The sequence below is a fragment of the Eptesicus fuscus genome, chromosome 6 (assembly GCF_027574615.1).
Source record: "Eptesicus fuscus isolate TK198812 chromosome 6, DD_ASM_mEF_20220401, whole genome shotgun sequence".
Classification (NCBI taxonomy): domain Eukaryota; kingdom Metazoa; phylum Chordata; class Mammalia; order Chiroptera; family Vespertilionidae; genus Eptesicus; species Eptesicus fuscus.
The window spans coordinates 42,762,829-42,789,854 of record NC_072478.1 but is presented as its reverse complement, the minus strand read 5'-3'; the positions used below and the strand labels follow the sequence as shown (position 1 = coordinate 42,789,854).

The following is a 27,026-nucleotide window of genomic DNA, read 5'->3' as shown; positions in this document are numbered from 1 at the left end:
TTATTATTATAGATTATTGAATATATTCCCTAGGCTATACATTACATCCCCCTGACCTGCTGACTTTATAGTTATAATAAGAAGTTTGCACCTCTTATTCCCCTTTACCTTTTCACCTCTGCCACCATCCCCCTCCCGTCTGGCAGGGTTATAAATTCAGCACTAACCAATTTGTAGACAAAGTTAGTTTAAGCATCTGTTATCATTGACCTTTAAATAAAGTAACAGGTTATATAACATTTCTATGTAAATAAATAATGTAAAATACATGTAAAATAGTCCTCAAAGACTATTTAATAATTTATTATTAATTAACAAATTATATAACATTTATATAAAAATTGACTACATATCATTTATATGTAAATAGTTCCTAAGGACTGTTCATTTTTTGAAGATCAACAACAACAGATGTTTAAACTAACTTTATCTCTGAGTTGCCTAGTGTTGCATTTATTATAACACTCTTAACCTTTTGCACTCAGATGTCGAGTGTGACTCGACACAGCATTAAAGGAATCGAGAAAAAAGCAAGCAAGTGCAAAGGGTTAATATGCAAATGTTCACTCCACCTTTTATTTTAATATCAACAGAAATATTTTAAATTACATTTTATTCTTGATGATGTCATGATGGCAACACTTTAGCTCAAACATTTGATATTGCTGAATTCTATATATTACACTATACATTGTTACTTTTGAATAGTCAACATAGATGTTTCCATAAATGTAAACTCTATATGTATCCCTGAATATCTTTGTCTTGATTTACTTCCTGAAATGTAATTAGAATTGTGTGGTATTAACAAGTCAAACTGATTATTAGTATTAATGTAATGATCAAAATTCAATTACTTTTTATTTATATTGATGATTAAAATAACACTATATTTAATATATAAAATCACTCGGTAACATATAACTATCAGTAGAGACTCAAAGGTTAAGAATAATCATATTATAAAAGGATTGAATAGTGATTATTGTATTTTTATTTCTGTAAAAGCTCGAGGTAATTAGTGAATGAGGTTAATTTGTTGTGCTTTTCATAATTGGCTATTCCATAACCTAGGCCAATAATATTAAACGTACAAAAATATTGACATGTCTAATTACTTCACACACTCATTGCTTCTTGCACAGCATGAAGATTAATGCTTTTTACAACTAATAATATTGGTCAACCACTACCTAAAAATTGCTCACAGACAATAAATGAGTATAAATGAATTATGTTGCTCCTATCCACAGTGTTTGGCCCCAAATTGAATCTTGCCGGAAGTAGAATTTCTTCATAACATCTAAGAAAACCACTACCTGGCTAAGTTCATATTACTAAAATAAAAAATTGAAAACCTCTTCCTACCCAGAATTACATTAAAAAAGGTAAAATTCTCCAGTAATAAAAATGTTTTTAAAAACTTTAGTGAATTCAACTTTATGAGAGATTTAAATTCAATAATTTAAAGATATACTACTTATAAATATTGAACTTATTTTTAACTAGTTTTCTTATATTTTGCCCTTAGTATATATTAATATTAAAACAAATCTTTGAAATAGGATTTAGTTTTGTTTAAGTTAAAGATCATTACTTACCAGTGCCTTTATAGTATTTTGTACAGTTACCATATTCAATATCCTCCTTTTTAATATCAAATTGAGGCAAGGCAATTTTTTCTAACTGAACAGGATCCCCTGACTGCCAGATAAATCGTAAATCATCAGTTGTGTAACCAACTATAAACAAAAATAAATAAAAATATTAGTTTGAAATGCAATTATTAATGCTTTCTTAGTATTTTAATAATTCAAATATTCAACACCAAAATGATAAGAAGAGACATGAGATTGTTATTAAAATTAGGTAATAACTATAGCCACTGATGAAAATATTAACACAAAAGTTAAAGATAGTTGTCTTAAAGAAAGAACATGTTAAAATAATCAGCATATTATAAATAAAATCCTAGGGTCATATACATTATGTGAGAATTCTGAAATGTCATAAGAAAAAGTAATAAATAAGTGGTTCTAGCTTTCGAATCATGCAATATACTACCTGGAAATTTTAAAATAAATATGAGCACCAAAACATTTTTAAGAAGTAACTACAAATTTCCCTAAAGGGGTTGCATTGCCACAGGAGAGCAATAAAACAATTCCATCCCCTCCCTCCCCCCCCTTCCCCGCCCAGTGGCCATCATTATGGCATACTGAAGCACACATTCTGGGCTTAAGTAATGTGGCCACGACTCAGGGGTCACATGGGCTTTTACAGCATTTAGTAACCTACCGTTCAACTCTAAAGTGCATATACTTTTTAAAGCAATATTTTAGTTCGTCTGATAATAGAATGGAATATAAATATGTAGTTGAATTTTTAAATGAAAATACACAAGCATAAAGAAACTGTAGTGTGCTAGTGTGCTAACGTTTTAGCTTCTGATATGCATAAAATCTTAGTCACTTCACAGCTCAAAAAAAAAAAAAAGAAAGAAAATACACAAGCACACATATGTATGATACACCAACATGGACATATATACACTAACATCTGAAAAATCTTATTTTATAGTTAGAAAGCAATAAATATTCAAATGTAAGATCCAGATTTAGTAACTTAAAAAAAAGCTAATAATCATTAATTTTAAAACATATCATTCAATGAGCATATGCGTGCATACAAGGTTATTATTGTTTATTCTCCACAGAAATAGGTTATGGTAAACAACTAATCAGGTTAAAGATTCCTCCTATTAGTGTTAATATTTTGAGTTTTATTTTCAAAAGTCAAGCATTATAGCAAATTAGTATTTTTAGAGGTAACCATTTCAATTAGTGCACCTATTTCATGTTTTATGATATGAAATATATCTGATCGTAGAAACATAGAAAATCCAATTTTGTAAAAAAATAATGTTTATACACCCATAGAAAAATGAATGCTTGGTAGTATTTAACTAATATTTTTGAATGTTTTTCAAATTTTCTGCTCTAAAAATGTGGTTTTAACATCAGAAAATTATTAGGACAGCATTTTCTCCTTTACCTTGACTACATTACTAATTCAAATGAAGATGGCAATTGGAATAAGTTACAAGTGAAACCTACATCAATTTAACTGTAATACAAAATTAGTATAGTACCAAAAGGATTTGTTTTAGTACAAATTAATATAGTAAAAGACTAACTATAATCTCCTTAAATAAATTATCCTAATAACTATTTGTAATCAAAAGCCTTAGTTTTTACCATTGCTATCTAAGATATTAGTAGAATGCATTGCTTAGAAGTTTTAAATATTTTTAATCCTATAGTCATTTAGGGTTTCATTTTACATACAGCTCTCAAGTTGCATTTTGCAGCGTTGTGTATCCATGGGAAACAAGGTCAAGTCCAATGGGCATGAAAGAGTAATAGATAACCTAAAAGTAGAAACAGAGGTCGTAGAAGTCATTTAACATATTTCTCCCTGATACGCTGATTTTAAAAAGAACATATAAATGTACAAATATTAAAGATCAAAGAGTACCTCATGCTGACAAGGACATCTCCATCCCGAAAAATAAAGAGGAGGATATTCTCCTGGGTTACATCATGAAAATTGGCACTTTTTTCATTTGCAAAAAACAAATCAGGTTTCCACAGACACTTGTACATTGTGGGATCCACTGTCAGGGCATCTGAGCCCCGAAAATCGCTGGGGAGCTTCAGCCTGGGATCGTTCCATTTTTGTCTCAGGAAGATATTAACTCTATAGTCCTAGGGGAAGAAAAAAAAATGTGTGCAGGAGTGTGTTTATTGCCAATTTTAAGAATATATTCAGTGCCAAATTTAAAAAGGCTTCAATGATTAGCAGCAGAAATATTTTTTTCTCTTCTAACATTAACCAGGATTAAAACAGCTCAGTCACTAAACACAAAGAGCTCCATCAGCAGTACAAAAAGACCCTTGTGTCTATTTAATTACTCTCTACAGACATTTCCGCAGCACTTGCTAGCTCAAACGTCAGAATATAACTTTACCAATAATTGCTTTACCTTTATATAAATACAAAATGCCAGTTGGTTAGGAATTGTTATCATAAAAGCATGGGAACTGCTAAACATAACCATTATGCTTCCCAGAAACCGTAATAAAATTTAGTTAATAATAGACAAGAAGCCAAAGGAAAATATTTCTACTTGTCTATTACTAAGTACTAGTAGCAAACTATAAAAATAATATATGTATATAACTATGTACATTATATAACACATTATATATGTTCCTCAGAAGGAAAAAGAAAAACTATCAGACATGTAAATGATTACACAGAGAAAATGAGATAAACAAATAAGATTTGGATTATGCAAAACAGATAAAAGCACATGCAAAATATTATGTTATATTCAACTATGGTAGAAAAATGTTTTCAAATCTACTAAGTAATAGCTAATTAGACTTCAGGGTTTTTGTGTGTGTGTGTATGGTTTTTGTGGTTTTTTTTTTTTTTGTCCCATCTCCAAATGTTTTAATTTTAAAACTTTGTAAAAATTGAATTATATAAAAAAAATGAATTATATTAAGAGACATAGATTTTAAGAATATGTAAACCTAGGAACTATTTAATAACTTAATACATTATATATTTGTCATTGAAATAGGGTTTTGGCACAAATTGGGTTGTTAGTATACACAGTCAAACTCAGCATTGAGGCATCAAACTCAGGTCTTTTGATTTTAATTTTTATATATTTTTTAAAAATACATTTTATTTTATTTTAGAGAGATAGGAAGGGAGAGGGAGAGAGAGAAACATTGACTGGTTGCCTCATGCACACACCCCGACCAGGTAACAACCGGAAACCTGGGTATGTGCTCTGACCAGGAATCCATTCGGCAACCCTTCGGTACATGGGACAACACTCAACCAACTGAGCCACACTAGGCAGTTTTAATTTTATATAGTGAACTGAGAATGTGTACAAAAATGTTCTAGGTATAGATTGTATTGGGCTTCAGCTTTCTTACTGGTATTTCAAATCACTCAAAATTCATAGAATACTATTCTATCTATTCATAGCCTTTAACATAATCAAAATGAGTTAGGTCATAAACTACAAATCCAAATAATTAAATAGAAAGAGATGATAGTTCATCTTATCCTATATAATAAAGAGGTAATATGCAAATTAATGCTCATGCCATCACAAGATGGCTGCCTACCACCAGGCCGGCAGGGGAGTTAGTGAGGGACGACCAAATGACTGAAAAAGCAGGCTGTGTGGGGCAACTAGGACTGCAGGGGGGCTATGAGGGGCGACCAGGCCAGCAGGGGGGGCAGTTGAGGGTGACCAGGCCAGAAGTGGGGGCAGTTGGGGGTGACCAGGCTGGCAGAGGGGCAGTAAGTGGTGACCAGGCTGGCAGGGGGGAAGTTAGGGGCAACCAGGTCAGCAGGGGCGGAGGAGAGCAGTTGGGGGTGACCAGGCTGGCGGGGGGGCAGTTGGGGCAATTAGGCTGGCAGGGGGGGCAGTTAGGGGCAACCAGGTCAGCAGGGAGAGGCCAGTTGGGGGCGACCTGGCCAGCAATGAGGAGCAATTAGGGGCGACCTGGCTGGCAGGGGGTCAGTTAGGGGCAGTCAGGCCAGCATGCAGAGGCAGTGAGGGGCGATCAGGCCAGCAGGCGGGGGGGGCAGTTAGGGGTGACCAGGCAGGCAGGCAGGTGAGTGATTAGAAGCCAGCAGTCCCTGATTGTGAGAGGGATGTCTGACTGCCAGTTTAGGCCCTATCCCCAGGATCGGGGGGTCCTGGATTGGAGTGGGTGCAAGCTGGGCTGAGAAGATCCCCCCTCATGCACAAATTTCATGCACCGGGCCTCTAAAATTAAATAAGACCTAATATATTTTCATCTATGGAAAGGTATATAACATATATACACACTTTATAAATGTATAACATAAAATTAAGCATAAGCAATAAGTAATGACTCTAGAAAAACTTGGGAAATTTACTTTCTCATATGATCTCTGGACAGTGTATAGTAATTAGAGAAAGTAAGGCACATAATAACAGCAAACATTTACCAAATTATAGATAGTGAAGTAAGTTTTAATTTGCCTACATTTTACAGCTACTCTAAACTTGATGTTTATCAAAACTTCAACATATGAATTGATTTTTAAAAGTCATAAGCAGATGGTTTTGGAGTGCCAAAGTCAAATACATTAAGGATTATATAAGCTAAAACTGAACATATCTGCACCATTGGGGGGTGGGGGGGTGGGGAGGGTAATATTTTCCCAATCAAATGAACATGGAATCAAAGAGAGAGTTAAAAAAAACAAAACCCTAAAACCCTAGAAAATGGAAACCTCCCATGCACAGCTACATGAAATTTTTTTCAAAATATACAAATATTTTAATATTCATAATGGAACTTAAGTGATTACTTCATATCTGACTTTGATTGTGACAACTACAGAAATTAACTCAAATATGTCCAAGACAAAGGCTTATCTCCCCCACATAGTAAGCCTTCCAGTAGACATGATGGTGCTTCCTGATAAATGTTTCTATCTATGTCATGTAAACATGCATGGCCTACCACTTGTGAAGACTCATTAGGTTCAATCATTTATACTAATAAAAGGGTAATATGCTAATTAGAGCGGGTCGACAGGACATATTCCGGACGTCTGACTTCATTCTGGACAAAGCCACAGTGGCAGGGGCCGAGGCAGAGGCAGTTAGGGGCAATCAGGCTGGCGGGGGAGCAAGCAGTTAGGGGTGAGATCAGGCTGGCGAGGGGGAGCAAGCAGTTAGGGGTGAGATCAGGCCAGTGCAAGGGAGCAAGCAGTTAGGGGGCAATCAGGCCAGCAGGGGAGGGCAGTTGGGGGTGATCAGGTTGGCAGGGGAGGACAGTTGGGGTTGATCAGGCTGGCAGGGGAGGGCAGTTGGGGGTGATCAGGCTGGCAGAAGAGGGCAGTTGGGGACAATCAGGCTGGCAGGAGAGGGCAGGTGGGAGCAATCAAGCCAGCAGGGTAGCAGTTAGGGGGCGATCAGGCTGGCAGGCAGAGACAGTTAGGGCCAATCAGGCAGGCAGGCAGGCGAGCGGTTAGGAGCCAGCGGTCCCACAGGGATAGGGCCTAAACCGACAGTCAGACATCCCCAAAGGGGTCCTGGATTGGAGAAGGTGCAGGCTGGGCTGAGGGACCCACCCCTCATGCAGCGAGCCTCTAGTCTATATATACAAAAGCCTAAGCGACTGAACGATCTAATGATCTGTCAACTGGTCGCTATGATATGCACTGACCACCAGGTGGCAGACTCTCAATGCAGGAACTGCCCCCTGTTGGTCAGGGCGCTCCCACAACGTCCATCGCTCAGCTGACCAATGGGTACCAGTCTTCAATCTCACGGCTAGCGAGCGCAGCTGCAGCAGCGTGAGCCTCTTCCGCCTCTGCGGCAGCGCTACCGAGTGGCAGGCTCAGTGGGGCTGGGATGAGCCAGAGCGGCACCCGGCCTGGGCTTGGACTCCTCCCCAGCTGCCTGCCACTTTGCGCACTACTACATCCCTCGGGGGATGTCGGACTGCTGGTTTTGATCCAATCCCCGCAGGTGCCTGGCCTGCAGGGATCGGGCCGAAACCAGCAGTCCAACATCCCCTGAGGGGTCCTGGATTGCGAGAGGGTGCAGACCAAGCTGAGGGACCCCACTGGTGCATGAATTCATGCACTGGGCCTCTAGTTTTCTTATAAAATAACAATTATGTTGCCTCAGCAAATGCACATGGCTGGTGCCACTTGACATTACTTTGAGCACTCAACAGTAGTCAATTTCAAATTATTTGCTAGAAATAATTTCTGATGATTTGTCAAAATGATTGGTATTCTAAAAGTATATACACTAAAAACTATTTTTATCATCCTCTAAGTACCTTGTCTTATTAAGGAAAATCATCAAAATTACATCTTTAAACTATAATATTTAAAATATGCATTCACAATATTATGATAACTTGTTATCAAGGATCAGTTTAAAAAATAGATGAGCCCAGTTGGTGTGGCTCAGCGGTTGAGCATTGACCTATAAATCAGGAGGTCAAAGTTCAATTTCTGATCAGGGCACATGCCTGGGTTATGGGCTCAATTCCAGGTGCCAGGCTTGCAGGAGGCAGCTGATCAATGATTCTCTCTCATCATTGATATTTCTATCTCTTTCTCCCTCTCTCTTCCTCTCTGAAATCAATAAAAATATACATTAAAAAATAAAAAATAAGAAAATAACTAGATAAGGTTGCCCATGTATTTTTTATAAGCCTGTTATTAAAGCCATGGCCCCTTATTTTGGTCAATGCCCATTATATGAAAATACTCAAGATGAATTCTTCTTTCTTTATTTAAGTTCTCATTTGTTTATATGTATACTACAGGCCTGGTGCACGAAATTCGTGCACGGAAGGGAGGGTGTCCCTCAGCCCAGCCTGCACCCTCTCCAATCCAGGACTGCTGGCTCCCAACTGCTTGCCTGCCTGCCTTCCTGATTGCCCCTAAATTGCTTCTCTCTGCCAGCCTGATCACCCCCTAACCACTCCCATGCCAGCCTATTGATGTCTAACTGCTCTCCTGCCAGCCTGTTTGCCCCCAACTTCCCTCCTCTGCCAGCCTGGTCACCCCTAACTGCCATCCCCTGCAGGGTTGATTGCCTCCAACTGCCCTCCCTTGCAGGCCTGGTGCCTCCCAACTGCCCTCCCCTGCTGGCCATCTTGTGGTGGCCATCTTGTGTCCACATGGGGGGCAGGATCTTTGACCACATAGGGGCAGCTATCTTGATCTTCTGTGTTGGAGTGATGGTCAATCTGCATATTACTCTTTTATTAGATAGGATAGAGGCCTGGTGCATGGGTGGGGACCAGCTGGTTTGCCCTGAAGGGTGTCCTGGATCAGGGTGAGGTTCCCTTGGGGTGTGGAGAGGCCTGGGCGAGGGGCCTATGATGGTTTGCAGGCCAGCCACACCCCTGGTGACCCAAGCAGAGGCCCTGGTATCTGGAATTTATTTACCTTCTACAATTGAAACTTTGTAGCCTGGAGCGAAGCCAAGCCTCCTGCTAATCTGTGGCTGCCGCCATTTCTATAATTGAAACTTTGTATCCTTGAGTGGAGGCCTGGGCCCGCCCGAGTGTGTGGAAAGCTTGGCTTCTTCTGTTGCTGGGGAAACCCAATGGTAGCCATCTTGGCTGGGTTAATTTGCATACTCGCCCTGATTGGCTGGTGGGCATGGCTTGGCTGGTGGGCGTGGCTTGTGTAGCGGAGTGATGGTTAATTTGCATATTACCTTTTTATTAGAGAGGATTACTTTAATACCATTTTATAAGTATTCACCATTATTAGGCATATTTGGCCTAAGTGCTTTACAAAAATACAACTATTCTTCAGTTTATACTATGAAAAGGCTCTTCTGATATTCCTATATGCTTCCTAGTATCTTCTCATGTTTTTATTTCTGTCAAGCAGCTAGGGAACTGAAAGCTAAATCCTATAGCCAACTGGATTAATTTATTTATCAGATCCTAGTGTGACTATCATTGTATGATTCATGCACATTTAGAACTATTTCTTTGTAGTTTTTGTTATTTTCAAACACCACAAATCATTTCCAAAAATTGGGATGGATTGAAAATAAATAAAATAACAGATGAGAGAGCATTAGTTGTAACAAATTTACCACACTGGTGTGGATTTTGATGTGGGGGAGACTGCATGTGTAGTAGCAGGGTATATATGAGAATTTTGTGCTTTCTGCTCAATTTTTTCTGCTGTATACCTAAAATTACTTTTAAAATGAGGTCTACTGTTAAAAAGTGAATGCAAAATATGCTATAAACAAAGTGAAAAGCAATAAACACAAAGTTAAGAAAAATTATTTAAAAAATTGTAGATAAGGCTAGAAGATCACTGTTTGCCCTTCCTGTGTCCTACTAAAATATTTTCCAACAAGCCCACCTAAGAGCTAAATGGTTTTCCAGGAAAATGTAATGTTCTTTGAATTGTCATTTTCTTTTATTAGGGCCTAGACTCTGTAAAGTTATATAACTTATAGAAGATTGATAAATCACAGATTATGCAAATGATTTCTGTCAGGTCTAAGGGTAATCCCCAAAATTATGCTTTTATTGCCCTGTGGAACATTAAGTCTGCATCAGATTTAGGAATCTAATTTCAGCATTCTTTCTTTTAATACAGTCTCCTGAATCCTCCATTAAATCAACTTTAGTGTTCTGCTGGTTCCCTCATTAATGAGTTATATAAATCAATGGCATGCCCTACTATATTTGTTAATAACTTTTAAAAGAATTATATTTTATCCTCAAAAAGTTGAACATAAAATAACCATATGATCCAGCAGTTCCATTCCTAGGTATATACCCAAATGAATTGAAAGCAGAGACTCCACGTGTACATTTATATTCCTAGCCATAATATTGTGAAATAGGTGGAAACAACCCAAGTATCCATCAACAGATAAGTGAATAATCAAGACACAGTATATATATATACACAATGAAGTATTATCTATATACTAAAGGCCCAGTGCACTAAATTCATGCATGGGTAGAGTCCCTAGTGGCTGCTGGCTGCCAGCCTGGGCCTTCCTTCATTCCGCACCACCCCCTGGTGGTCAGCACACATCATAGCAAGCGATCAAACTCCCAGTCGGTCGAACTCCCAAGAGGAAACTTTGAATATTAGGCTTAACTATATATATATAAAACCCTAATGTACAAATAGACTGAACAACCAAACAACTGAAGAACCAGTTGCTATGATGTGCGCTGACCACCAGGGGATGCGCACCGAATACAGTGGGCATCAGCAGCAGGTGGCAGAGTGTGGAAGATGGCGGGCATCAGCTGCAGCGGAATGGTGGGATGGTGGAGCAAGTGAGCACGAGTGCCAGACCAAGGCAGGGCGCCAGTCGCTATCATGGGGCGAGCCTCTGGTGGTTACTGAAAATTCTTTGCTCCCACACGCTGCAGTCCTGCCGTGTGTTTGCACCTGCTGCTGGCACTGGCCCTGCTCATACCCACTGCCGACGCTGGAGCTGTGGCTTGCACCCGATGCCAGCAGCCAGTGCTGGCCCCAATCGTTCATCACCATCAGTGGGTGTGAGCGGCGGCTGCCGGCCCTGATCATTCCTGAGCGCTTCTCTACCTCCCCCTGCTCCTGAGGGGCAATCGGGGCAGCAGCCACCTTTCACACTTACTGATGGTGCCGACCCCGCTAGCACCTGCTGCTCACGATGGCCCCAATTGCTCCACGCCATCAGCAGGTGCAAGAGGGGCTGGCACCGTTATTGCGTGGGAGCAGCAATGGTGGGAGCGGGGCTGCCTGCAGACAGGGGAACAGGTGTCACAGCGGGAGGGGCTGGAGTGGAGGATGGGCCGAGACCCACCCTGGTGCCTACTGCAGCCTCACAGCCCACAGTTCCTTTCAGGGTGCACAAATTAGTGCACTGGGCCCCTACTATAGATATAAAAGGCTAATATGCTAAGTTTCCCTCCGCCCATCCGACAGGCTGCTATGACGCACACTGACCACCAGGGGGCTGCCATGACAGGAACTGCCATGATGCACACAGAGAGATGGCACCACTGACCTGGCACCCACAAAACAACACTCGGGTTCCCCTAAGTGGGACACAGGCCCCACCACCATCCTGAAGTGACACCCCACCAAATCACAGCCAACAATGTCGAAACCCCATGGCGCAAAATGAAGTCCACAGCCCAGTCCAGCCCGGAAATGGTCTCTGTGGGTGCCAGGTAATGATGTCACATAGCAACGCCTCTCTCTAGCAACAACTAGCCTCCTTGCAGTTTCTTCAGCCCAGGAACACAACTTCCTCACAGAAGCCCTGGAGTAGGTAGATAAGAGACTCGGTGGAATCCTATTTTATTTTCATTAGCCAGGAAATGGAGATATAGAAATCTTAGATGTTGCAGGGGGACCAGGCTGGCAGGGGAGCAGTTAGGCATCGATCAGGCTGGCAGGGGAGTGTTTAGGGGGTGATCAGGCTGGCAGGCAAACATTTCCAGGGAAGACTAGAAGACTGAGAAAATGAAGAAAAGCCTTGGAATGGGATTTCACCAAAGCAAAGCGGCAAAAGCTTTAAGATGGTCGACAGCAGAAAGTGTCATAGAAGCCCAAATACAATCAAACTGAACACTCTTTCTGCAAATGAGTGATGGTTTTAACAAAAACATTATTGGGTAGATCGGCATATAAAAAATAATATGATAACCTGGCCAGTATGGCTCAGTGGTTGAGTGTTGACCCATGAACCAGGAGGTTATGGTTTGTTTCCTGGTCAGGGACCATGCCGGTTGTGGGCTCAATCCCCAGTGGGGGACGTGCAGGAGGCAGCCAATCAAAAATTTCCTCTTGCCCTAACTGGTTTGGCTCAGTGGATAGCGCATCAGCCTGCGGACTGAAAGGTCCCAGGTTTGATTCTGGTCAAGGGCATGTACCTTGGTTGTGGGCACATCCCCAATAGGAGGTGTGCAGGAGGCAGCTGATCCATGTTTCTCTCCCATTGATGTTTCTAACTCTCTATCCCTCTCCCTTCCTCTCTGTAAAAAATCAATAAAATATATTTTAAAAAAATTTCCTCTTATCATTGATGTTTCTATCTCTTTCTCCCTCTCCCTTCCTCTCTCTGAAATCAATAAAAACATAAAATTTAAAAAGGCAATATTACAGAGAATTAATATGTGAATAGAGGACAAAGTTTCAAGCCTAAATAATGGGAGATAATAATAATACAACATAGGGCTTTTATAAGGTGTCAATGAGATATTATATATAAAGTCCGTATTAAGCACTAAACACATGTATTTCTTCTTATTTTGATGTATGCTTTATTTTGTTCTTATTCTTTTTTAAAGTTGGTAATAGTGATAAAAATGATGTGCCTCAGGAAAAAATCTTCATATAGTGTACTCATTTGGTTTGCTCTGGGCTATGCATATTGACCTATAGTTATTCCTAGCAGTTATCTCCTCCTAGGTCACAATTCTTAAAACAGTGCTAAAGTATTGTTTTTGAGCATCTACTGAATTATTCTTGCTTTCAGCACACTAGTGTAAACTGAATATACCATGTAAGCTCTGAGTCTCTACTGTAATCCTTTAAGAATTTTATCTTTTAGAACTCCAGAATTGTATTTCAGTGCACATCACTGAAAAATTGGTAATTGCTTACTTTGCTCTGTCATTCTTGATCATTATGTCTCACTATCTATATATATATATATAAAAAGCCAGCGCCCGTAACGCCGTAACAACTGGAACGACCAGTCGCTATGACGCCCACTGCGGCCAGCGAACTGGCCTGATTGGGAGTGGGGCTGGTTGTCCAACCTCCTGTGGCCCCTCCCCCCATCCGGCCACACCCCTGATTTCCCCCCCTACCATAACAGGGGGTGGGGCTGGCCAACCTCCTGCAGCCCCTCTCCCCGGCCACTGGCCCTCGATCAGCCCCCCCACCCCATTTGGGGGTGGGTCCAGCTGGCCCACCACCCACAGCCCTTCCTTACGGCTGGCCCCACCCCCAATCAGCCCCCACCACCCCGATCGGCCCAAGGCCCCTCCCCCTAGCCAGCTCCGCCCCCAATTGGCCCCCCACACACACCAATCAGGGGTAGAGTTGCTGGCCAACCTCCCGCTGTCTCCTCCTCCCAACAGGACTGGCCCCAATCTGCCCCGATTGGGGCCGGGCTGGCCGGACCCCGCCCATGCACGAATTCTTGCATTGGGCCTCTAGTTGCATTATAAAAATGCCTCAAAGATGCTTTTCTATTAGGTATGTAGGTATATACTATTATGATTCAATACAAGTTGCAGCAAGCTTATATATCTTTTAAGAATGTTTTAAAATTTCACAATTAATTTAAAGTAATAGTTTGCATTAAACACTCATTAAAATACAAAAGCTCATTAGTTAGCATGCTGTGGTTAATGTTTTATGAGCATTTCTAAATGACTGGTAGTTATTTGCATTTCAAATGCCTCTATATTAAGATAACTATCTTTGAAACCTATTTATTTTCATTTTCAATTACTCAATCACAATAATTATAGCTCTATCGTTTATTTTGCAATGAACAAATTCCCATCAGAGACTTCTTTTATCAATGCAAAATTACTTAATTGTTTTCAGAGAACTTGGTGACAAATACTCCTCATTGTTGACTCCAAACCGCACACTATTAGTCATTATCTGAAAAATGGATGGTCTCCAAAATGTTCAGTATCAATTAACAGCCAAATTAAACTATTACTTAAGGGCAATATGACATTTCACAACAAGACATTAAAACTGATTCAGTTTCATTAATGATATTTTAACATTAAAAACAGCTTCTCTGTATTTTATATTGTTGTTAGGATAGTTCTTCTCTCTACTTGTAATTTTTACCTAACTTTCACATAGGCAGCCTTTAAGTCATTTGTTTCCTTTACATTCTGATTAAAAAAAAAAAAGTCAAGGAAATAAAGGAGACCAATTCTCGCAGCACCTGGCAGCATTATAATTATAGTTCTGTCAACAAAATTGTAATAAGCCTGGTTTCAAAAGGATTTAAATGTAGTCATTAGTGAGGTTAGAAGTTTCATATAAGAACTGCATGATAACAAATTGCCGGTAAAAATTCCTAGGTTATATTTTTAGCAATTCTTCTCAATATGTCATTTTAACATGTGTAATTAAATATTATTTAATAACACCTTATGAATATTTAAATGTTGTAGACCTCTGCCAATATTCCATTTTTTTTAGGAGTGCCTGCTAGGGGATGAAACATTACACTATACACTGCATGAGAGTAGCAGTCTTCTTAATTGTCTATATAGAAAGTGTCCAACACACTTCTATTAAATGCAGGAATAAAGAGATTACTTTTGTGGTATTTTGATGGTCAGGGTATTTCCCTAGTATTAGTCACACCATTAATTTAATTTTTCCTATATCAACTGATACCAGTGACAAATTACTGGAAGGAGAAAATAAAACTTGGACATTTCTCATTTTTCCTTATTGCCTAATACAATACTCTTAAGATATTTAATTACCAATACTTCTGAAATAATAAAGTTGGGAGAAAAAAAGGTAAAAAAGGAAGGTATGAACAACAAGTTATGTTATTCTTTGTTTTAAGGCAGACACACTAAAAAAATAACTTTGACAAAGAAAAGAGACAGACATATAGTATATTTTTAACTATTAAAAACACAGATTCTCTCAAATTGTCCTTATTATGATTTACTTTAAAGAGTGAGAATTTTCAGTAATCACTGAATAAAAAAAAAGCCACTGGTTATTTTGGCATTTCCATATATTGAAAAAGTTATATATATAATCAGATAACCCTCCAGCAGCATTTGGGAGGAAGTTATATGTAAACAGATAATCCTCCAATAGAATTTGAGAGAAAAAAATTAACAAGTGTTCATAATCAGCATGCATATTAATTTCCTATTGCTTCTGTAGCCAAGTTACCAAAAACTGAGTGGCTTCAAAAATAAAAAATAACAACACACACACATACACACACACACACACATACACACACACACAAATTATTATCTTACAGTTCAGAACATCAAACTCAGTTTTGCTGGGCTAAAGGCAAGGCTGGTTCCAAGGCTGGTTCCTTCTGGAGGCTCTAAGGGGAGAGTCCACTTCCTTGCTTTTCCTGCATTCCTAGACTCGTGGCTGCTAACTCATATCATCCAAATTCATACTGTCTGCATTGCAGCCACTACTCCTGTCTCACACCTTCTTGCCTCCCTATCATAAGGACCCTTGTGATTATACGAGGCCTCCATCTCAAGATCCTTAATTATATCACATGCAAAAGTATCTCTTATTGTATAAAACAACATCACAGGTTCCAAAAATTGGAACACAGACATCTTTGGGAGACCATTACTTAGCCTACCACGGGGCATAAACCCTAAAGATGAATGACATGAGAAAAAATAAATATAAAAACATTTTAAGGCTTGTGTATTTATGATTCAAAATAGAAAAACACACACACACACACAATTGGAACAAATATAGGATGGAGCAAAAGTAGTTTTACAATTGTTTTTATGAAAAATAACACAATAATTAATAAATAATAATAAAAGAATAAACTCTGTTTCATGTGCTCACAACTATAAACCAAATCTTGCTCTACCCTGTATATATAATATTATTCTATAATAAATGAAATAATTCTGGAAATTTAAAAACAAAAGCAACAAAATATAAAGAATAATAAAGCTAAGACAAGTTTTAAGGAAATAAATTTAAATATATAGAACGAAATATATAAAATAAAATTGTTTTAAAAACACCAAAGATGAGTAATAACCAAGGACTAGACTAAAGCTTTTTTAGCTGATTCCAAATATGATCATTCTTTCTTGACAGGCACAACTGTGTTGCTCAAAAAGAGTTGAGGTCTATTATTAAAACAAGCAAAAAAGTAATGTGGCAGAAAGGCACAAAAAGTCTGACAGGATCATGAATTGTAGTGCAATAATAATTGAATATAATTACAAAGCATGCCTAGACCAAAGAAAGGAAATGGATTATATAAACAAACTTTTATTTCCATGAAAAGAGCTCTTATTATGCCCGGTGAGGTAAAGGGCCTGTGTATAGATTATTACAATGAACCGTAATACCCAATTTTTCCCCAAGTGCAATAGTTCACATTTTCAATTATGAAAAAATCCTGCTGATTTAAGCCAAATGTCAGAATTGAATGAAAAAACCAACAGATATAAACATTACTGGAGAGCAGATGCCACCTAGCCTCTAACAAACCATTCTTCTTACTTCTTTATTGAATTCACTAGCGACCCGGTACACAAATTCGTGCCTGGGTGGGGTCCCTCAGGGTGGCCTGCAGGGATCAGGCCCCAGCTTGTGCCCCCAGCCTCGCAGCCCCAGCTTGCTCCCCCAGCCTCGCAGCCCCACAGCCCCACCTGGCACCCTGCCTTGGCCTGGCGCCACCCCCTCACCGGCTCTACAACCCCACCTGTGGGGCGATTGATCTGGGCCAGGCCCTGACCCGGCTCCCTCAGCACTTGGGAGTTGGGTGGCGGCCCTGCCCCTGCTGCCGACACTGGTTGCCATCTGCAGGGTGATTGGGCCCCGCTCGCACCCGCCTTGGTCTGGTGCTGCCCTCTCACCTGTTTCACCATCCTGCCGTGGTCTCGCTCTTGTTGGGACCCATGCTAGTGCTGTGTCACTGACGCCCACTATGTTCCACGCTGCCCCCTGGTGGTCAGCGCATGTCATAGCAAGCGATTGAACTACCGGTCTCCTGGTCGAATGACTGCCCGAGGGGACAATTTGCATATTAGGCTTTTATTATATAGTATTGGGGTGACATTAGCTAATAAAACCATACAGATTTCAAGTGCACCACTCTATAATACATCATCTGCATACTGCATCATGTGCTCACCACCTCTTTCTGCCACCATTTATCCCCCCTTTGTGCTCTTCCAGCTCCCTTACCCCACTTTCCCTCTGGCAATCACAATACTGTTGTATGTGTTTGTTTTGTCTTTTTTAAAATATATTTTTATTGATTTCAGCGAGGAAGGGAGAAGGAGAGAGAGATAGAAACATCAATGATGAGAGAGTATCATTGATCAGCTGCCTCTTGTACACCCACCACTGGGGATTGAGCCCACAACTTGGGCATGTGTCCTGACCGAGAATCGAACTGTGACATCTTGGTTCATAGATCGACACTTGACCACTGAGCCACACCGGCTATGTCTGGGTTGTTTGTTTGTTTGTTGTTTGCTTAATCACCTCACCTTTTACACCCTGGTCCACAGCTGTCAGTCTATTCTATGTATCTATGCTAGTATGTGTGTTTCTATTTTGTTGTTAGTTTATTTTCTTCATTAGATGCCACATATAAGTGAAATCATATCTAGTATTTGTCGTTCTCTGACTGGCTTATTTCACTTAGCATAACACTCTCTAGGTCTATCCGTGCTGTTGCAAAGGGTCTTAAAGATGCAGGAAATATGGAGAGCTTGATAAAATATATAAACTTTCAGTTATAAAACAAATAAGATCTGAATATGACATGGTAACTACAGTTGATAACACTGTATTGTATAATTAAAATCTGCTGAGAAAGTTAAAATTTGCTGAAAGAGTAGAACTTAAATGGTCTCACATATATGATGGATGTGTTGATTTGATGGGAGGAGGAATCATTTCACAATGTAGATGTACATCAAATCATCATGTACACTTTAAATATCTTACAATTTTATTTCTTAACTATACCTCAAAAACTAAAAAAAAAAAAAAAGAAGAAGAAAGTAAGCTCATCCCAGGTGATTGGAAGAAAAAAGAATATCCTCTCATAATATAACTCTTATCCATTTATTTATAACCTTTTAGTTACCCTCCTAAGCCATCTCTATTGGCAAGTGTTTGTAACGGGTAATGATGAAGTTTTATCTTAGATTTATTTTTTTCTCCTTAGAAGATATCTTAATGTTAACTATCTAATCTAATAATAGACAAATATGCAAATTGACCGCACCTTCGCTACACCTAAGCCGCACCCACCAGCCAAGCCACGCCCACCAACCAATCAGAACAAGTATGCAAATCACCCCAACAAAGATGGAGGCTAATTTGCATATCAAGACAGCGTTGAAAGAAGCCAAGAGCTGCAGAAGGGAGTAAAGCTTCGAAGAAGCAAGCAAGCCGGGGGGGGGGGGTGTGGGGGGGGAAGAGAAGGGAGGAGCAAAGTCAGGGCCGGGGGTGAAGGGAAAAGCAGGCGGGCTGGTGGAGGAGGCGGGGCGGGTGACAAGGGTGGAGCGGAGGCGGGGCCGGGGGCGAAGGGAAAAGCAGGTGGGCTGGTGGAGAAGGCGGGGCGGGCGACAAGGGCGGAGTGGAGGTGGGGCTGGGGGCGAAGGGAAAAGCAGGCGGGCTGGAGGAGAAGGCGGGGCGGGCGACAAGGGAGGAACTGGAGGCGGGGTAGAGTGCAGCTGGAAATCCTATTGCAGGATTTTTCCTGCAACAGGAACGCTAGTCCTATATAATAAAAGGGTAATATGCAAATCGACTGGGTGGCGGAAGGACTGGTTACTATGATTTGCACTGACCACCAGGGGCAGACACTCAACACAGGAGCTGCCCCCTGGTGGTCAGTGTGCTCCCACAGGGGGGCGCGCTGCTCAGCCACAAGCCGGGCTGACTGCTGGCAAGCGCAGCAGCCCTACTCCGCAGCAGCGCTAAGGATGTCCAACTGTGGCTTAGGCCTGGGGGGAGTGGGCCTAAGCCACAGTCAGACATCCCCCGAGGGCTCCTGGACTGCAAAAGGGCCTCTAGTATCTATATAATAGGTTGTGCCTTTCCTAACTATTAAGCAACAAATGTCAGACCATTTGTTTTTTAAAAGATTGAGCAAATCTATAAAATATGACAGCCTCAAAAACATCTCTATAGGCTGGTCGGTGTGGCTCAGTGATTAAGTGTGGACCTATGAACCAGGAGGTCATGGTTCAATTCCAGGCCAGGGCACATGCCCAGGTTTCTGGCTCTATCCCCAGTGTGTGGTGTGCAGGAGGTAGCCAATCAATTATTCTATGTGCTCACTAAAGTTTCTATCTCTCTCTCCCTCTCCCTTCCTTTCTGAAATCGATAAAAATATATTTAAAAAAAAAAGACATCTCTATATAACACTGTTTTTTTGTAGGGATGTCTGAAATAAACATTGCTAAAAGCAAAAAATAATTATGGTAAAATAAGTCTACTTGATGAGGATGGTTCTCATTCTGAACCTTTAGACTGTCTACACAACATAAATTGAAAGGCAGATTGGTTTTCATCTAGATTATTTTAGCAAAAGAAATAACAAATACAAATAATTTTGTTCTCTAGATAAAGGTCTCTAAAATTTCCAAAATTAACACTATAAAATAATAACATTATTTGGTCTGTTATTTAATCAAACAAATGTTCTACATGGATCTATTGTTTAAAATTTTTCTGTCAGAATTTAATTATCCAACTATTCAATCAACATTAGCTAGTACAGGATATTTTATTTATCTGTTCACTATTTATTGAGTGACTATTGTCATCTGTATCTTATGGAAAATGAAGTAGAATGCATTATTTCTGACTTTAAGAGCTTTGTAGTCCATTAGAGAATAAAAAGAATACACACATAAAAAGAAGCTATCAGATTTCATTAACAAATAAATGCTAGAAATGAAAGACTTGGATTGAAAAGAGGGCACAAAGTGAGTCAGAGTAGCCATAAAAGACTCTAATTAGAAGATAGATGGAGATCAGGGATAAATAGTAGGAACAAAGACTCCATAGGAGAATTGCTTGAATCTGGTCCCAGCAATAAATATTTTGGGCTAGCTACTGTGATGAGTCTATGCAAGGGACAAAATTAGATATCTTAGAAATTATGAAATATTTTATTATAATCCTCAAGTAATCTGTAAAACAACGTCCCTTTTCTAACATTCCTTTCTCCCAGATGTTTTCAACTTGATAGAATCAAATTGATGCAGCCTAGAGAAGTCTAGGTGTCTTATATTTGGAAGGCATTTAATACCTATTAAATAACAGATACATTAATGATATGTACTAATCTATGACACGTTTAGCCTTTATGCAAATGAGAAAAAACATCCTTGCATTAGTTGTCCTCAAGTGCAAAATAGAGTTGGGGATGTTTTCTGCCAGCTGTAACATCTTGATAGTAGTGTTTTAAGGTGAGTGTAGTGGGGCCATCTATATATATATATATATATATATATATATATATATATATATATATATATATCTAAGTGACTGTCCGTCTGACCAGTAGCTGTTATGTGCACTGACCACCAGGGGGCAGACGCTCAACACAGGAGCTGCCATGACGTGCACTGGCCATTTAAAAATAAATGGCACCGCAGACCTCACGCCCACAAAGCAACACTTGGCTTCCCCCAAGTGGGACACAGGCCCCACCACCACCCTGGAGCAACAGCCCACCAAATCGCAGCCAACACTGCTGAGACCCCATGGCACAAAATGCAGACCACAGACCAGCTCAGCCCTGAAATGGTCGCTGTGAGCGCCATGTAATGACGCCACGTAGCAACGCCCGGCTTCTTCTCCGTAGCGACTAGCCTCCTTGCAGTTTCTTCAGCCCAAGAACACAATTTGCTTTATATCCAGGTGCAAACATTTTACACTTTAACCAAATATCTGTGAAGCATTTTCCCATGCCTCATCTCATTTGATCTTCACAGAAGTCCTGGAGTAGAATCCTATTTTCTTTTCATTAGCCAGAAAACAGAGGTTTAGAAAGTTTAGAAACTTGACCCGACTGAAAAGAAGTAAAAAATGGTGGACCTTGAAAATGACTTCAGGTTTTCTCACTGAACAGAATACAGTCAAACACTGCTGCAGTTAAATATTTTACCCTTTGTTCTCCATGTGTGATCTACAATAATAATCTGCTTCATGTTGTTATTTACTGCTGTGTTGCTAACAATTACCTGAAAGAGAAGTTGGGGTGCTTCACTGGGCTGGAAAAAGTTTAGCTAATTCAGAAAGCAGGCTAATTAAGCAAGTTTATTCTCTATATATAAAAGGCTATGTTGACTCGTGCATGCAGGATACATATAAAACTCTTGCTGGTGCCAATCACATGCGTGTGTTTCGATCTGTCATTGTTGATCATGAATTTGGTTGACACTTCTGTTACAGAGAAAGGGCAAATAGCAATATTAAAATATTTCTTCTAATTAATTTCCTTTCAATGTGCACAAATCCATGCACCAGGACACCAGTGAAAAATAAAACTGTACAGAGAAGAGTGTGGAGACCAAATAGCTCCCCTTAAAGTTTCCTTGTGAGAAAAATGACAGCTCTTGCTCTTGAGGAGTGAAGTGCTTTGATAGACGAATTGTATATTGAATCAATGAGTGCTATACTTGTCTCCTGAGTGATATGTGGTACTGCACATTATATTTCAGAGCTGTCATCTACTGATCTGTACTGTATGTCTATGTCATTTAGGTGAACTAAAAAGTCACTGAAAGTCAATTTTGGACTGGATACCAAAATTGTCTTTTAAATACTTCTCTAAAAATATGTACACATGGTCTAAAAAAATCAATTATTTAGAGGCTAAATACGTGCTTCTATAAAAATAAATACATGGAATTCTCATCAGAATTAGAGATAAAAATAGGCATTATAATGTAAATGCAGTATACAATTCCTTTTGTAACACACCAAGCTGCTACTAGGAATAAAGGAATAGTTTCAATTATTCGTTATCTAGTCTGAGATATTCCCTGAATAATTATACTGTGCTGTAACCATTATTATTAGGCTTTCAATCCACACCTTATATTATGACTTAAGAAAAAAATATAAGTATCTCAAAACACACACACACACACACACACACACACACACACACACACACAAACTTGGGCCTTATTTCTCCCACCTGAAGTATAATTTTAGCATGTAGTTTTTCAAAAAAGAGCACAAATCTATATTCTAAAACATCAAAAAGCATGTAAATTTTATTGAATATGTTTAGAGAAGCTGAGGGTAATCACATCATACATCACTCAGGAAATCTAATCTTACTGGATAAATGTCTTTGTCTCTAAAGTTTAATTCATCAGGAATAGTAGCTATTCCCTAATATCTTTCTTTCTTGTTCCTTCAAGACAGGATCCTGCCTCTCCCTCCTTCCCACTCATCTCTGTCTTCCCCAGGTGACAATCTTTTCAGGGAGCTCCATGGCCATATTTTATGAAAATCAATTTTGCTTTTTATAATTTTCTGCTCCACACATCACAAAATTAGCACAACAGAGAAAACAAAGATTCTCTCCAAGAAACTGGAAGGAAAAATAAAACCTGTCAACAATCAAATATTTTTGAATGCTCATACATCTTCGCATATTGGGGGGAAATGTTGTCTCAGGGTATTAATTGCATAAATCCTTTTTTCCCATGTAGTATCTAATTAATTGTTCAGAGTGAGTATGGTAATTTTTCCAAGTCTATGCTTTTTAATGCAGTATTAAGGCTAAATTTGAATTGCACAATATCATAGGCACTGAAATCACTAACTTAACAAAACCTTGGAACTGGATTACTTGATACCAGGAGAGAGCATGCATTTTTCCTTAGTTACTCAATATTTTTCAGCTTTAATATTACTTTCACTATGCTCTAGTTTAAATTATGATGATTAAAATATTAAATTAACTGTACTATTACCATTGTTGTCTCTTGAATGGATCCAAAACTGTTGATAAAAATGTTTACTACTACATCAACAGGAATACCTGTGAATAAAAATTAAAGATATATTTAGTAGCTTTAAAAAACTTGGTCAAAATCTACATATTTCATAGTCTATGCATTTGTTTTTTATATTTTTCCCAACCCACCTGTGATGTAAATTATAAATCAGTGATCTGAGTATACCATGTTCACAATTACTACTAACTTATTTTTCTAAATAGGGATTATAATGCAAATAAAAAATGAGTTAAGTTGTATTTTATAATGTTATTTTTCAGAAATATTTACCTATTAAGTTGTAGAGACTCTGAGAAAATACATTTACCTTTCAAAATTTTCTAAATTGGGTTGATCCATTTACTTCATAAAATGTAAATTATTCTTTACAAAACATCATTTAAAAATATGGTTTACTTTTTTAAAATGTGTATAATCATCTGAAGTTCTTACTTGCATTGGTAAGTAATATTCAATAGATTTCACTTACATTTACTATAGTTTTCTTTCTAATTCATGCAATTACAAATTAATCAGACATATAAGAGTCAATATAAAGATTTTTGCCTGACCTTTTAGAAAATAATTTGAAAGTTCATGGAGTGAGAACTAAGGTATAATGTTGCAAATTTCTTTCTTGCTTTCTTTTTTCTTTACTCGTTGTGGGCTGCTGGTTGGGCTAACAAAGGGAAAATGTGAATTTAGCCTTTCAGCCACATAACCACTGACTGATGAAAAACAGGTGGTGAATCAATATATGCTAGACATGTGACAATCCAGGCCATGGCTGTTGTTGAAAGTAACTGAATAGGTTCTGGTAATGAACAAAAAACCCTGTTTTTACAACATAGTTGTATAACTTCAGTTGACTAGAAGCAGCTGCAGACTTTTTTTTTTTCTGTGAAGGAAAAAAAAAAATCAAGCTTTATACTGTTAATCTGATCTACATTAATACCTGTCCTTAGGATTATAGTTTTCCAGAGATTTTCTTTCATATTGCTTTTTCTATCTCATCAAGAGGACAAACAAGTAAAAATTAAAGCAAGAAAAAGAAAAAAAAAGTTTGCTCCCCTGTATAGTCTTCTCATGACTTTCATAGCAAGTAGGAATTTTGTTCTTGGAAGGTGTGATAAAGAGTAGTATTTTGTTGGAATAAAATCAATCTATGTTGTAGAAAACAGTCTTTTAAATACTTCAGAGGCTAAATACATGCTTCACTATTATTCACACAAGTTTATTATTCACACTGTGTTTTTAAAGCCCATATGGCCCTCTTTTTTTTTTTTTTTTTCAGCAAAAGAGCAGAAGAAAACAAATATTTTATCCATGTGAAAGGCTAGAAAATGTAAAAAGATAATATAAATAGAAATCAGAACTTTTCTCTATTTCTAAATATGGCCACTTTCCTACAAACTATAACTTTGATGTCTGTAAATGAAAGCCAGTTCCGTAGCCAGAGCCTAAATGTTGAATCACTAAGGTTAAGAATACTAAGTACTCAGAAAACCCATTACAGAGGTTAGCCTGTTAATTCACAATATGCCTTTTTATACAAACTGGGAAGCATATAAAACTATTAGAATTATTATTTTGCCTATTTTTGAACATGTGTGGCATTACTCTGAATCTAAGTTCATTACTAGACATACCAATTTGCAATCTTGTTTTTAACATCATAACTAAATGATTTCATACATATAAAATTAATTTTTAAATTACAAAGAAGGAGATATTTGAGGGGAAAAAAACAAACCTTTGAAATTTGGTCTTATCCTGGGATCATAACTGACCAGTAGTCTATTCAAGATATTGCTAGTAGAGTTGGCGGGGACTCGGGCTAGGTCCTCTGGTGACTGCTGGCTATAAGAGAAAAAACAAAACAAAATCCTAATAAGTATTTAGAAATGGCAATCAAGAGGAATGGGTAATTTTCAATGAAGAAAAGACTTGGCTTCTTGAGACAAATCTACAATTACAGCATGGAGTTTCCAAATAGAAGTAAATGAAAAGTAGTAGACATTGTCAGTAGGCTGAAATATACGTGCCATGAGAAATAAAACCAATGATAAAGTACTTTAGCACTTATTTTTACCAAATGAATGAAACACTGTCCTAAATACTCCAACTTTCTTTTAAGTAAAATTAAGCAGACATCTTACTTGTCCTGAAGCAAGCTTCAACCAAAATCTAGATGAGAACCAAGGGAGTGAGGACAATGAGATAACAGCAAAAGATATGTCGTTTTTTTAATAATGTAGTATAATAGTAACATTCTGCACAAGAAAGGGAGTATGTGGATACCGTAAAATGGCCACAAAGATAATCTAAGAATTTCAAAAAATCATGCTGATATTTATAAAATGATATTGTTGAAGAAATACACAATGAACGTTCTCATCGAGTTAAATATGTTGGAAGGGGGTATGAAAATAAATATACTGCTAAAGGAAACCTCATTTAAAATGGAGTTTAAAAGCCCTGAAGGGGGAGCGCTCATGCAAGTACCACTTCCTGCAGCCCACAAAACCAGCAAGAAGGCAGGACCGTTTTCACTTAGGATTCTATCTTCTGCTTTTATAAAAAGGAAGATCCCCTTGCCCCAGCAGCAACACATTAACCACCCCTTGCAGACCTATGAAAAACCACCACAACCTTGAACTCTTGTTTTCCAATGAACAACACTCCCCAATTTCCTCCTAAAACCTAACAAAAGCTAACATTCCCTTTGTCTCTTTGGACTTGCCTATGGTTCACCTGAGCTTGCCTGTCCCAAATTGCAACTTTCTGCTATTCCCAAATAAACTCAACTGCCAATAAAATAACTGGCTGTTTTTATTTTTGAGGATGGCAGTTCAAATTGGTAAAAGAAGCGTCTCTGTTACCAGATCAGTTAAACAGGGAAAAATACAAAGCTATAAGATACAACTATCTCTTTCTATTATATGAGTTTACTGTCAATGATTAAAAAGAGAAAAAACTGCCATATGTTTCATTTCAATTAACTTTGAACAATGAATCTTGATTAAATTGGTAGTTGCTTGACAATACTTTAAACACACACACACATTTCCTTGGAAACCAATGGAAAATGTTTGGTTATTATTTGTTTGGGTTTAACACCCATGAACTCTTATCATATAATCATTTTCCCAATAAAAAAAAAAAATCCATGAGAATCACAAGAAAGATTAAAACTATATTTGGAGCATCTAGCACTGTCCATTCATTATTGATATGGTAAAATATCAATTTCATAAATGATATTCATTTATATGAATCAAACTTGGATGTATTGAACAGGGCTTTGTTTTGAAATCCCAGCTCTTATCTATCAGGCAATTCTGTTCTGAGTTAATTATCATACAGTCTGCTGCTAAGATTCAACCACTAGAGGTAAGATGTGATCAATATTAAGAAATTTATGAAAAATCTAACAATAATATGAATTGATAAACCTTTTCCAAGTAGCTATCAGACAGAGTCCAAGACATTTTTAAAAAGTGAAAATCAAATTAGTTAAACCTCTCCAAATTGCAGGAGATTATATAGTACTTTAAAATTGTTTCTCATGGTCTTATTAGATCAAAGTTGCAGAGAGTTGGAACTGGTAATAAGATTTCATTTCATTGCAGGTGAAATTGTAACCTCTTTAAAGCCAACTGT

At 38.4% G+C, this 27,026-nt stretch overlaps 1 protein-coding gene across 1 annotated transcript in view; it reads right to left on the bottom strand.

Moving 5' to 3' along the window:
* Positions 1 to 27,026, bottom strand: part of GLRB (glycine receptor beta) — a 56,604-nt gene that overhangs the window by 14,545 nt on the left and 15,033 nt on the right. Inside the window, exons 3-7 of the mRNA XM_028152497.2 lie at positions 25,117 to 25,223; positions 23,340 to 23,407; positions 3,538 to 3,767; positions 3,348 to 3,430; positions 1,602 to 1,742 (exon numbers count right to left, since the gene is read on the bottom strand). Coding sequence (XP_028008298.1) covers positions 1,602 to 1,742; positions 3,348 to 3,430; positions 3,538 to 3,767; positions 23,340 to 23,407; positions 25,117 to 25,223 — 629 coding nt within the window. The remainder of the gene's footprint in view (positions 1 to 1,601; positions 1,743 to 3,347; positions 3,431 to 3,537; positions 3,768 to 23,339; positions 23,408 to 25,116; positions 25,224 to 27,026) is intronic.